The sequence below is a fragment of the Onthophagus taurus genome, chromosome 7 (genome assembly GCF_036711975.1).
Source record: "Onthophagus taurus isolate NC chromosome 7, IU_Otau_3.0, whole genome shotgun sequence".
NCBI lineage: Eukaryota > Metazoa > Arthropoda > Insecta > Coleoptera > Scarabaeidae > Onthophagus > Onthophagus taurus.
Genome location: NC_091972.1, coordinates 15,946,657 through 15,960,846, shown reverse-complemented (window position 1 = coordinate 15,960,846; position 14,190 = coordinate 15,946,657). Strand labels below are relative to the sequence as shown.

At 33.7% G+C, this 14,190-nt stretch overlaps 2 protein-coding genes across 5 annotated transcripts in view; one reads left to right on the top strand and one right to left on the bottom strand.

The window, feature by feature from the left end:
- Positions 1-3,732: 3,732 nt before the first annotated feature.
- LOC111419813 (UDP-glucosyltransferase 2-like) lies at positions 3,733-5,649 on the bottom strand. The gene is made up of 5 exons (XM_071197613.1): positions 5,394-5,649; positions 4,683-5,310; positions 4,362-4,593; positions 4,090-4,309; positions 3,733-4,040 (listed from the first exon to the last, which is right to left on the bottom strand). Exons 1-5 carry the CDS (start codon positions 5,615-5,617, stop codon positions 3,743-3,745), a joined length of 1,602 nt encoding a protein of 533 aa, XP_071053714.1. The 5' UTR covers positions 5,618-5,649; the 3' UTR covers positions 3,733-3,742.
- Positions 5,650-13,013: 7,364 nt separating this feature from the next.
- Positions 13,014-14,190, top strand: part of LOC111419885 (photoreceptor-specific nuclear receptor-like) — a 28,658-nt gene continuing 27,481 nt past the window's right edge. For 2 of the 4 annotated variants that reach the window (XM_071198101.1, XM_071198099.1), the window contains exon 1: positions 13,014-14,035. In XM_071198101.1, the coding sequence (XP_071054202.1) occupies positions 13,951-14,035 (85 nt within the window). In that variant the 5' untranslated portion in view covers positions 13,014-13,950. The remainder of the gene's footprint in view (positions 14,036-14,190) is intronic. The other 2 variants (XM_071198100.1, XM_023052774.2) reach the window with 2 other exon arrangements.

Here is a 14,190-nt window from a genome sequence, read left to right as displayed (position 1 = left end):
TTCGTACGAAAATTAGGCTGACAAAGGAAAACATCATAAAAATACAACACAATTAATACGAGCTGACTACAGAAAGCAAACAAAATAAAACAAACAAATACAAGTTGGAAAATGTTGCAACAAAAAACGCTTACAACTATGGGAATGCAATCGGCAAGTCCTCCAAGTCCAATTATTTTTGAGGCATTCATCAATGCCATAGAAACTTTTAAATCCATGATAAAGCCTTATTTAAGATTTAAACTGTTTTCCAACAAGGACCCGGAGATGCTCAGACATCACATTAAACAGCTTCACGGCATAATAGTTCACACCACATCGAGCTCTCACAGTACGTGTAAAATTTATTTCAATATTGTTATTATTTCTAGTTTGATAATTGTGTTTATCGCTCACTTTACGATATGAGGTTGGATTAATTTTAATTTGACAATTTTAATGTATTGTAAACATTCCAGCATCGACCTGTCCATCTTTATTTGCATTACTTTGAGCTGGTAATGGCCACCGTTAATGTTAAAGTTTCGGAACGGTATGTCATAACCAAAGGAGGAAGCACGCATTGATTGAAAGCCTTTCTTTTCAAATATACATGAATATCACTTATGAAGATGTCTCTAAGTTTCCTGTAGGCTGCGCATCCTTCTGTTTAGTTCGCTTGTTTGATTATTATCTCTCGATATACGAACCTCATGACCAAGATATATGGATGCGATGCGAACCAAGTGAGATGAGTACTTTAAGAATAATAGTGGAAAAGACAAGAAGAGATAGAGTTAGGACCAAAATCGTAAGAGAATTTTGTGGATTCGGAGATGTCATGAGATTTGCTAGGGGAAAAATAAAAAAAATTAATGAATACTTCCAAAGAACGGAAGAAACCTGGCTGATTAAGACAGCAAGAGACCAAAGATTAGCTAGAAGGAAATCCCGGAAGACCAGGAAGTTAGATTTCCAGCTCTAATGAAACACCATGAATGACGCGTAAAAAACAGGTTACAACCTGAATAAAAGAAGAAGAATAATAAGATCTTAAACGAACTACTTAATTTTCAATTGGAAATCAACAATCTCATGGATCTTGGAATCTTGGATTTGATGGAAGTGCAATAATATGACTAGAAAAGAATCAAACAACAAGAATTAATGAAGCACAAAAACTGAATTTAGTCATTAATATTAGACTTATACTCAATTCAGAAATTTCAAAGTTGTTTTTCAAGCATTAAAGAAATCGTTAAATATTTTCGAAGAGTATTACATAAACGAGAATGGTTGGTAGTGAAAATATAAACTTTCTCGAAATATATATTATGTACAGGGTGGGCAAATTTGGGTGTTATTATAGGCTATCTCAGAAACTATAAGAGATACGAAAAAAGTAGGTGCCATGTCCCGGTCTCTTTTTTCGAGACTAAGCCAATCCCGCAAACACCAAACCTCTATCTTCTTTTGTTTTTAAGTTATAGCCAAAAAGTCAAATTTTCGTGATTTCAAAAAATGCTCATATTTCGTTTATTTTTAAAATTAGAGAAATGAGGTTGATACGTTCTTAAGGCACTTTTTTAAGCAGAATATACTGCCGCTGAAAAATTTTAAAAATATTTAATGATTTTTGAGATACAATACAAAGTTGTATTTTTTTTAATACAAACTATACTTGATTATGATACATGATTATGGTTATGTACCAACGAATAAAAAATTTGAATAGTTGATTTAAATTTTTTAGTGTCTTATCCCTGACTTTGTTCACCAATAAAATATTATTTGTAGATAAAGTTTGTTTATTAAAAATACAAGAAACGTATTAATTAATGAATAATTAAATATGAACAACAACTTCAGGAACTAAACAATCACTAAACTTACTGATTGTAAAGTTAGAACAGTTGGGTATCAATGAATGAAATCTTCGGTAGTATCTTGCCAGTTTTCTCCAACCATGAGATTTAGAAGTTTTTTCATATTAGCAACCTTTTCTTTTGAAATTGGGTGAGATAGAGGAAGATTAGGGATCATAAACTGGGCAACGGACTTTCCATTAAAACGATGTTTATATGAGATATGGAGCCTTATTTATCATTTTCAAAGAGTCATTTTTTAATTTTATCGCTTTATGTATTTAAAGATAATGAGGAATTTTTAAGCGGGAAACTCGTTTCGAAAAATTCATGAATGAAATAATCAGTTAATAATCACGTTACTATAGTAACTAAGTGGCATTTAACGTTTTCCTCGCCTACTATAATTAAAATTTTGAATTTTAATCTTTAATATCTTAGAATTAAAAAACAACGCTTATTTTCCCCAAATACACCATGCGTGCAATACATCATTGGAAAGCTAAAAATAATACTCCTTTCAGTAAAACCATAATCTACTATAGTTTGTATTTAAAAAAATACAACTTTGTGTTGTATCTCTAAAATCATCAAATATTTTTAAAATTTTTCAACGGCAGTATATTCTACTTAAAAAAGTGTCTTAAGAACATATCAACCCTAGTTCTCTAATTTCAAAAATAAACGAAATATGAGCATTTTTTAAAATCACGAAAATTTGACTTTTAGGCTATAACTTAAAAACAAAAGAAGATAGAGGTTTGGTGTTTGCGGGATTGGGTTAGTCTCGAAAAAAGAGATCGGGACATGGCACCTACTTTTTTCGTATCTCTTATAGTTTCTGAGATAGCCTATAATAACACCCAAATTTGCCCACCCTGTACACTTTAAAGCTAATAACACCAGGAATGTGTATAAATTTGTTAGACAGTTAAGACAAAGGCACAAGTCGCACACAGCTCTATGCTGAGATGGAACAAAATAATATATGATACTGAAATGAATGACATTTGGAAAAATTATTTCCAAAACCTATTAAGCATAGAAATTGATTTGGAAATAGATAGCAGTCCGTCACACCAAAGAAAGGATAGTGTCATGGAATCTATATCAATCAGTGAGGTTCAAAACGCAATCACTGCGTCAAAACACGGAAAGGCATCAGTGATTAATGACATACCATCGAAAGTATTCAAGATAGAAGTATTCATTATCACCAATATTGATTGAGCTTGGAAAAAGATTTGTCCTAAATTTTGTTGATATTTAGGCCGACTCTTGCACACGCCTCCTGTATATGTTCAACATAAGTTTCATCTCTCCAAGGCTATCCGAAATAAGGACTATATCGTCCGCGTAGCGCAAATTACTTACGTATTGCCATCAATGTTTATACCTTTTTGGGTCGAATCCAGTAAATGTTATAAATAAATTTGGTGTATCGATGATGGACTCTGCATTCTTGAAGTACTTGCAAAACTGCCATCAACTCAATTTAAATCAAATTTTATAAATACATCTAAATACCCATCTTGGGTAAATACCCAAGGTATATATCCAGGCAATTTTCCCTTGAAAATAAATACCCAGGTATTTAACAACACTGGATAGGAGTGTATTCCTACGCTTGTCTGTTGTTCTCGCTTTCTTCTCTGAATCATTAATCCCACCTTATGCGTGATTACCCGACTGAAGTTGAACTCCATTCCTGTGGAAAATTGCACTGGGTATATCCCCCGATACTGGATTGCCAGAGCCTCGTTAATTATTTAGTGAGGTAATTTTGTAAAATCAAGATGGCTGAAATGAAAATTCTTTATATTCGTTATTATAACGAATTCTTCGTATTCTTGGTGAATTGGAATACTTTTGATTTTACTTATTATTTGAACAGAATTTTATTTTCTTTTTTTACTATTACAAATATACTGAATACCTTTTACTTTTAAAGCTAACTTAATTAATTGCTTACAAATTAAATACAAAATAATAAAAATAAATAGAAAAATTATTAAGATGACTCCAATAATATCCAATAAATAATATTGGTACCAATAAAGTTTTGTTACAAATGATTTTAAATGAGGCGCCCCATTGTGTTTAATAACATATTCAATCCAATAAATTGCTGTTTTTATCGGCGACATTGGTCGATCTCGGAAAAGTTTTGAAAGATTTTCAGCATTTTGTTTAAATCTAAAAATTAAAAATGAAAACTAGGAAACGTTGATCATTATAATCTTACTGTGGTTTTAATAAAGTTTCAACATATTCTTTAAACAAATTTCCTTCAGGTATATCGTCCACATAAATTAATTTAGCAACATTCTTTTCAACTAAAAATTGGATATTTGAAGCTTGATCAGCGAAGAAAGGTATTCCTAAAATTGGAAGACCACAATAAATAGCTTCTTGCACCCCAAATAAACCACCATGAGATATAAAAAGTTTTGTGTTTGGGTTACCTAACAAAAATAGGAAATAAATTTTAAAATCAAAACCTTTAATTAAACTTACATAATATATCTAATTGAGGCATCCATGTTTCGAAAATAATATTATCGGGAATTTTTAAATCATCCGGAATTTCCTCTTTTACACCTTTCCAAAATACTTTATAGGGCTGTTTCCCTAAAGCTTCAAACATGGTGCTTAAAGTTTTACGATTAAAACTTGTACTTCTCACCATCGAACCAAAACTAAAATAAATTATTCCTTGTTTTGATGAATCCACACTTAATTGTAAATTCTAAAAAATAAAATCGACTCTAATTAATATATACAAAGAAAGATAATACATATTATTTAAAAATCATCAAACATAACTAAGATACTTACTTTTGGAAGAGTAAAATTGTTTTTTTCAGGAATATGAACACCCCCAATTTCAATAAAATTCGGTGGCATAGATCTTGATTGATGGATTGTATAATGACTATTACAAAAAATTAAACTAGTTTTTCCAATAAGTTCCTCAACTGTTGGCATGTTTCGTCCAAAATATTTCCAAACTAACTCCGTGAAACGCTTTTGAAGACTCCAATATTGGTATTTTTGATAAGTATATATTAAAATATTATGTGCACGTTCAATAAATGTCATTTTTTCACCGTAAGGACCGTTGAAGCTTGGAATAAAAGCCGGACTATCAGGAATTCCAACTAAATCGGAAGTCCAAGGTAAATTAAAGCTTGTTATTATTCCAATTGAGGGCGCTTTGAAAATATGCGAATAAATTTCTAATGGATCGCTTAAAAAAACATGTCGCAAAATTAAATCATATTTTTTTGTGGTGTTTCTTAATTCGCGTAATTGCGGCGATTTTAAAACTGCATCCATTAAATTGTAACCGTTCAATTTAAACATAACATCTTGCAATAACCCTAAGTCACCAATTGCGCTTTTTAAAACTGTTATGTTGTTTTTAAATACTGAAAAACAATTACTTATATCAATATCGGAATATCTAAAAACAAAACAAAAGTGTAAACAAATCATTTTAACTTTATTAAAAACGGAGGAACGATTTTTAGTTAGAAAATCACTTACCTTTTATGTTTCACGTTTAATGGATAAAAACTAACAAAATCGATTTCATGTCCACGATTTAAAAGTGGCTTAACCATCCCTTTAAACATATTTACATGACTGTATGTAGATAAAGGAAAGAAAACTAAGATTTTTGCACTATCAATATACGAAATAAAATTTATTAACACACTTAGCAATAATGATAATCGAAAGAAATTCTTTTTTGTTGAAAAGTACTTCATGGTTTCTTTATTTCTTGGAAGTTAATAAACATAATCGATTTACAAATATTCGTATTTATAGTACGACCTAAAGAGGAATTTTAATATTTCCCTTTTTTACATATTTAGCATAGTGCGGTAAAAGATAGTGAAGTAATATTTCGAGAATTTTGTTGCTTTCAACGTTATACTACAATATAAATTTTCTTTCATCTACGCAATTACTATAAAATTAGAATATACAAATAATAAAATCCGAACTAATACACTAATACAAAGCATAATATTTAGAAAATAACTGATCGAGTTACATGTAAAGTCTTTAATTGGTTCAAATATTTTTGTTACTATCTTTTTTAACTCTTCACTCAAACGGTTATCCAAGAGAGCTGCTTTAGTAGATGCTGAATATGGTAGAATGGCCACAAATCTGTTAATTTACTTTCGATAGGAACGAAATGCGAAATGTGTAGATTCCATCACATTGAATGGTGTTGAATTGCGCTCAATTAAAAATATGTTCCCAAAAGTTTGTTTTTTTATTTCTTCGCTTGACATTTGATGCATGGACGAATTTCAGAAAAAATGAAGAACTAGAGGCAGTTACTGCAAAGTATAAAGCAGTATCTTTATTATCTTCATAGATAACTTTGGTAATAGTATCATTAGCACGCAATCTTTTTCAGACTGGCCGCTATTAGAGCTGTACTTATAGAAAGACAACTAGAACTACATATTTATTTGGTTTCGATGGATTGAATTGCCGAAACCTTCTCTCTTCAAATGTATTGCCGGAATCTGAACAAGTACTAACACGCGGCGAGCCAGGAGCATAACTAAGGTGACAATCCTTTATGGTCTAACTCTAGAATGCAGAGAATATTTTAATCACCCGGTGTCTGACACCGTGGGTGACTACTGGAAGGTTAATAGGAAAGTCCTTGTACAATCATAGAACAGTACACAATATAATGTATAAAGCCAAAGGAATAACACAAAAATCAGTAATAGATTATGTAATATACACAAGATTACAGAGATATACAGAACAAGACATTAATACTATTACAGGAGCAGAGGCAAAAAGAGATCATAGATTACTAATAACTGTTACAACATTCTTCACAATTTTAGGAGATAGATAGAGGATCCCAACAACACCCCAACGCTATACTGACACTTAGTGAAATGGTAAAGACAAAATAAACAAAAAAAAAATAAACAATTCAAAATATTTATATTTATCTTTGAACAAATGAATAAATACAACCCAGTATGGGAGAATTCCTGATTGGCGTGACACGACATGTTACAAACCTCGTAATAAGCATTACCGACTAATAATATCAAGTAAGAGATAAAGAGAATAAAAAAACACCTCCTGTTGTTTATGTATATGCTAAGGTGACTTACTACTACAGAGCAAATAGGATAAAGCTGAGAAATTTCTTTCTCGACTTTCTCGTTGCTACTTGATGATATGATCCGTAAGATGACCATTTCTTTTTGTATGATGCATCGTTGCATTCGTTGTCAATTTTATATTGTACTGGTATTTTTGAGCTGTGTATCCCTTAGGTATATATCTTGGGTTCAAATTATTCCCATCACTTATTAGGGCAAGGTAAAAAAAAAATAAATAAAATAAAATTTATGCTTCAAATATAACGCAAATCATTCACACACCACATATACAGAGTGTCCCGTTAAGCGTACGGAGCGGCTGTATCTCTAGAACGTTAAGGCCTAGAGGTTTGGGAAAAAAATCCTTATAAGTAAAGTGACTAAGAAAAATAGTTGGAAATTATTTTGAAGTTCGTAATTTGACCGCTAGGAGGCGTAACTGCCATTGAGAAACATAAAGTTCCCGCTATCTCAGAAACTTAGACGATGAGCTATAACTTTGACAACATCATTTAATAGCTTGGATAATACCGCATCGCTTTTGTTATGCGATATTTCTCATATTTGTCATAATAAGGGAGGGGGAGGCCAATGCGTTTTCATATATTTACATTTTAATATCTCCTAGACCATTCAACCGATTTGAATATTTTCGGTGTTGTTTAAAAGAGCATTTTATGTTCTTTTTAAAGATATTTTCAGTAAGACCGTTTGCTTTAAAACAAATGAGCTAGAGGGCGTTATCTGCAGCGATTACATATTTTTGTGATTTTTGAAGAAAAGTTAAATGGAACGATACTATTTACTTCACAGACCCTTGCTCACCTTAAAATTTGCTAAATTTTAGTGAAAACCGCATCTCGATATCGCCACCCGTTTTCGAATTATAGAAGAAAATGTTAAAAACTCGAGTGCCATCAATCGGATCCAGTTACCTCATCGACAAAAACAAATCACATAACCATGGTAACTGTAAACATGTCATTTACTAACGCAGAAGCGTATGATAGAGCGTATGATGATTTATTTTCAATGTTTTGAATACGATGTAACTGCATGGCAAAAATGTGTGCAATGTAACTACGACAAAGAAAGACATTTTTCTATAGAAGTGTTTTTAAGATTGACTTAGCGATTACGGAAAACTGGCAACGTGTAGCCCATTCAGACATCTCTATGAATTCGTAAATCACATTGGTGCGCAATGTGTGATGATCTCACATAATCTGGGAACTGCGAAAACAATTGTCCACAAGATTTCTCAAGAGAATAATATCTCCACCACGTTGTTTTACATCAGGCCTTAACAGATACCGATTACGATAACAGACTGAACTATTACCATTGACTTTTAAATATGATTTGGGCAAATCCAAACCTTTTATCACAAATGCTATGGATGCATGAAGCATCTGTCCACAAGCTGATGTAAACTTGCATAATATGCATTCTTGGTTCGAGCAAAACCCACATTGCTTCCATCTCTTTATCTATTGGGTAGACTAAACGACCTGACTTTTCAAGAAAAACCAATAACCAGGGAAAATATGACAAAACACTAAATACCAGTAGAAACGTGTCCAGGGCCGAGACTTAAGCAGCGCTTTTTTTTAATCGAAACTAGATTACATAAATGCACCGAGGTTTATGGAAGGCATTTCGCACATTAGTGAGTTATTCTTGCCAAAAATTTAAGTTATTATAACTGTTTTGGTTTATTTTGTTTTATTATCATTGTTGATATTTCATTGATCCGTTGGCTTTTCAACACGCCTCAAAAGTAGTTTTGAAGCAGTTCAAAGTTTGGATAAAGTGTGAAGGAAGGTTCTAGATAATAAAATTTTTGTTCTCTCTTATTTGTTTCCTAAGATAACTTGATCCGATTAAGATATACGAAGTTTTAACATTTTCTTTTATAATTCGAGAATGGATGGAGATATCGAGATGCTGTTTTCACTAATATTTAGCAAATTTTATGGTGATTAATGGTCTGTGAAGTAAATAGTACCGTTCCATTTAACTTTTTTTCAAAAATCACAAAAATATGTAACCGCTGCAGATAACGCCCTCTAGCTTATTTGTTTTAAACCAACCGGTCTTACTGAAAATATCTTTTAAAAGAGCATGAAATGCTCTTTCAAACAAGACCAAAAACATTCAAGTCGGTTGAGTGGTCCAGGAGATATTAAAATGTAAACATTTGAAAACGCATTGGCCTCCCTCTCCCTTATTATGACAGATATGAGAAATATCGCAAAACAAAAGCGATGCGGTATTATCCAAGCTACTAAATGATGTTGTCAAAGTTATAGCTCATCGTCTAAATTTCTGAGATAGCGGGAATTTTATGTTTCTCTATGGCAGTTACGCCCCCTAGTGGTCGAATTACGAACTTCAAAATAATTTCCAGGTATTTCTCTTGCCCACTTTGCTTATAAGAATTTTTTCCCAAACCTCTAGGCCTTACCGTTGTTGAGACACAGCCGCTCCGTACGCTTAACGGGACATCCTGTATAGAAACCATAGCTTTCCCGAATACACCCCAAACTATCTTTACTTTCTCCCCGTTCTATATGAACCTCTCACAAAATCTAGTCTCAACCTCCCATTGCCTATTGGTCATCACCAGTATTTTTAAAACACCTAATAATTTCCTGATCATCCTTGTTAACCCATGACAATAAAATCCTCACCACCTTTAGATTAACAAATCGAGTGGTAGCTTAGCCGCGAGAGCTAAAATTGCATCACTTGATACAGACTTAGAAGCACTCAGTATAAACAACAACATAAACTTATGAATTGATTTTGGAAATAAATATGATCAGATGAATTGTTCCCTTTGATAACAGCTTGCCTCCAAGATACCTTGCAATTTCCTTGAACGCTATCGTTATTTGTTGTGAAACTATCATCCGGGACTCCTTAATGTAACCTAAGTTTATTCAAGTACCTTTCAAACTCCATCCAAGTGTTTTCCTAAGACAACAACAGTAAATTTCGGATACTCATGGACATCACTTCCAGCTAAGAAACACCGCTAAATACAATATCAATACTGAAATCTAACTCCCAAGACAAACTTTTTAGAATCCAGCGAGCAATTCGACAAACACTTTCCTATCCTGAACCTGGAGTTATTCGTCAGCTTTAATCAATCGAAGAGCACCTGCTACATACAAAACATTATGTAATTCAGTAACGCATGAATTTGTAATCGGGGCATCTGTGTTGGGTATAGTAGAGTCAAGCAAAGCACCCGAAGATCGGGTCAAACGCGATGCCTCCGTGATTAACTACCGGAAACTAAATTGTTCATTGATGAGGATAAAACGTTCACCAGACGTTGCTCAAATACAAGTCATTAATATTGAAATCCCTAAGACATGTAACAAATTCAGAAGATGAAATAATACATGAAAAAGATAAATATCTATAATTACTAAAGGCGCATAACAGGTAACAAATTTTTTAAATTTGAGAATATTTTTAATCTACCTACTTAACTCTAATACGATCCCATATCGTTTGGCCCATAACATATGAACACCAGCGAACTTCAAGCAAGTACTTTTCGCTAAATGTACCACACGGAGCAAGTGGAACAATTAGCATTGACGAATCTTAAACAAATACTTCTTTTTCGCAGAGCAAAGAGAACGTTACACTGACCAAGTATTTGTACGAAGTTTATCTTGTTCCAAAAATACCAATACTTTTTAACAAAAGGAGGAAACTGCTGGCAGCGGTATTGACGGATCTAGAAAATGTGGTAAAAGTACAAAAAAAAAGGAAAGCAAAAGCCTAAAGAAGAGCGCAGCTTGAATCAAAAACAACCAAAGCACACAGTACCATCATGTGAGGAAGAAGAAAAATGCACATCTGAATCAAGAAGAGTTGAAAGGCTATGTAAGAAAAAAAGGACACTCGATGAAAGAAAATTTAGTAAAAGTGATGACGAGCCTCTTATGAAACATTCATATGATAACTGCCTATGGTTACAATGTTTTAAAGCATATGAAAAAACTACACAGGCAGATGATTGAAATGATGAAAAACTCTGGTGGTTAACAATGACATGACTAGTATGGCTTCTCACCTAAATATAGGCGGCCTTTCTCCTAGATTGTTGGGAAGAGATGCCTCATTTTGATGCAAATAAAAAAATAAAAATTGTTCATTATTCCCTCATTTGCCCTATATCAGAGCTTATTCTTAGAACTGAGTATGCAAAACTGTATTGGACCAGAAATATCACCAACAAGGTTGTGAACCATAGCATTTCAAATATCGTATCAACACTGAAACCGTAAAAAGATACATATCTGATAGATATTGCTATATACCAGTCGTTCAACAAAGAAAATATCGAAGCTGTTCGTGAGAGTGTTACTGGAAATCCAGTACATATTCTTGTTTTTAAAGTTCAATTAATTTAACGAAGCTTGCTGATCATCCACTAATAAAATGACTCATTGCCAAGCATAAAAATGATGAAATGTGAAGAGTCGATAGATAAAGTAGAAGCTCGTCAAGCTCGTCATTTCCTCGTAATTAAAAACGTTCATTATGCAGTTTTTTAAATGATTTTCGGTCAACTTTGATATATTATATATTCTATAAAATAAAATTGTTTCTAAGCGGTATTTATTGATTTAAATGTCAACAAATAATGTGCATTTCGTTTATGAAGCACCGCCATCTGTTAAAATCTATTATCACCAATAAACCTCACTGTAAATATTTTATATTTAGATTTTAATATTTTTAACAAAGGTTATCAAAGAATGAATTAGATTTAATCGCAACAAATGTTAATAAATAAATTTAAACAGTATACATTTTTATGTTTTTTATCGTTATGACATTAATTATTTATTAATTAATAATTCACGTCGCATACCCTATTTATAATTCACATTTCGTTTTTATACAAATTCCAGTTAGCGAACTCGAAATCGCACCGAACATGCGGGCATAATTTTGATATACTCCAAATCAATAGCAATCGAAATTAATTACATCAAAAGCACCCCAATCCCTCTTTACCCCGTTTTAACCTGCCATCCACCCAAATCGCATCCCCATTAATATATTTGTCATTCGGAGCGACATCAAAGCAACCACCCTACCTCCAAAATATCCCCTCTCGTACCTACTGTAGTTTCGGGGGGATGCCCACCCTTTAAATACACCCCTCCCCCCTATTTTCACGTTTCCACCGATCCTCAACATTACGTTTCGTCCGATTATTGGGGATGGCCAAATGTTATTTTCGTTTTTATCGGGAAAGGGGTTAAAGTTAGCTTCATCCCCCTATCTTGTGTGGGAGGGAATTTGTTTCATGGCACACCAACGCAGGTGTGCACGTAACAGACGGAATGGTTCGGATTCACTGCCATCGAGCGTAAATTTCCGTAACTGTTAAACGGGGGTGGGAACGGGAAATCACAACCCTATTAATTAATAACGTCGAATTAGGCGTGTGCAAACTGTAACCGAGATTCACAAACCCAACACACCTCATCCTCTAATTTCCAGCTCGTCGTCCGTCGCCTACACCCCTGGACAGTTTGTCATTCATTCGCGTTTCGTTAAATTTCCTCGTCCGTTTCAGTTCCGTTTGACGACGTATTTGTGTGTACGAGTCGTGTTTAATGCAGTTAGGGGATGGATTTTAATGCACAAAAAAAGATGGATGGAGAAGAAATGTGGAATGGATGAGAGAATAGTGTGCGAAGAGGCATTAAAAAAATTTATATTTATACATGAAAATTTTTGTGTTTAAATCGAGTTTTAGTTTTTTGCATAATTACGTTGTATATAAAAGGGGAGGTGTTGAGATATACATTTGGCGTTGCTTACACTTTTTGCTATAATTTAAATTTTATATATATATATATATATATATATCATCATTGTAAGTATGCAACCAATATCACGCGATTATACGTAATTTGCGTATTGCAATACCAATACTGTGATATTGGTTGTATACTTGCAATGATGACGTCGGGTACGATAATCAATTAACACACTGTATATTACTTCTCATGAAATTAACTTTGCCTTCTTTAGATAACAGACTACTATTGAATATTATTTTGGGGATGTTATTAGTTCTTCCACCTGGTGATGTTGTGTGGGATTCGATGTTGTTGGGGACAAAGCACCGAAGTCCGTAGCACACCTGGATCCCCGGGTCCATGGGGGTACGTCACGACGCGTCGCGATGGGCGGGACCAACCCCTAACTAAACACCACGTCAGACCAATGGGATTAACTCACCCCGTCCAATAGCATGGCTGTCGCAGCAACCACCACGACTCACAAATCAACCCCCACCAATCTAGGACTCCCCGATTTCGACCACCAGCAAAATCTTTTGTTTATTTTAACCCCTCCACCCACCATACACACCAATAACACCAACCCTCCTTTATACAATACTAAAAATGCTATATGTGATTTTAAATATATTTCTTAATGTTAACTTAAGACGTATTGATGTAGAGTGGTGAGTATGGAAAGGGGATGAAAACGTGGTGTGTGAGAGAGAAAGAGGCTCTGTTTCTCTCTCAAGATGTTGGATATTTTGTCCTAAAGGAAAGTGTTCGAATCGTGGGGGTAGATGGCAGCAGGCAGGTCTGGTGGCGCAGCCGCGCAAACGGTTAGAAGTTAAACACAGGGTGGCAAAGCTTAAATCCCGCCCCCAGATTACTCCTAAATGCGAATCACGGGGGCCGGGCATCCGCCAAACGTTTCTGTTCATTCTGCGCCCTGCTTACAATCCAAACACAGCATCCGGAAACATTCACGTTATCTTATCACAATTTTCGATAATCCACCCCTAAATTAATTTTCGTGAGCTAAAACAACGAGTTAAAAACTACCTTAATTATTATTTTTTTGTTAATTTTTTAATTTAAGTGATATTTTTTTGTGGTGCGATGGCTATGGATTGTTCTGTGTCGCAACCTACTCCATTAATTCCTTTACATCAAAGCTGCTCATCTCCTGGACTTCATAATTCAGGTAAGAAAAAAAAATTAATAATCGTTAAAAAATTAAACCCATTCAATAAAAGTCACCCCCAACACTAACACTAACACCATCCATTAACTTATTAAATATAATATTTATGCCATAATCTTCCGATTAAATCAACCCTACATCCAGCCACACTCAAC

What these genes read in the sequence shown, in the direction of transcription:
- LOC111419813 (XM_071197613.1), bottom strand. Translation starts at nt 5,617, where the DNA reads ATGAAGTACTTTTCAACAAAAAAGAATTTCTTTCGATTATCATTATTG. An exon ending in GCCTCAATTAGATATATTAT is followed by an intron (nt 4,310 to 4,361) that starts GTAAGTTTAATT and finishes TATTTTTGTTAG; the next exon opens with GTAACCCAAACACAAAACTT. An exon ending in GAAACTTTATTAAAACCACA is followed by an intron (nt 4,041 to 4,089) that starts GTAAGATTATAA and finishes TTTAATTTTTAG; the next exon opens with ATTTAAACAAAATGCTGAAA.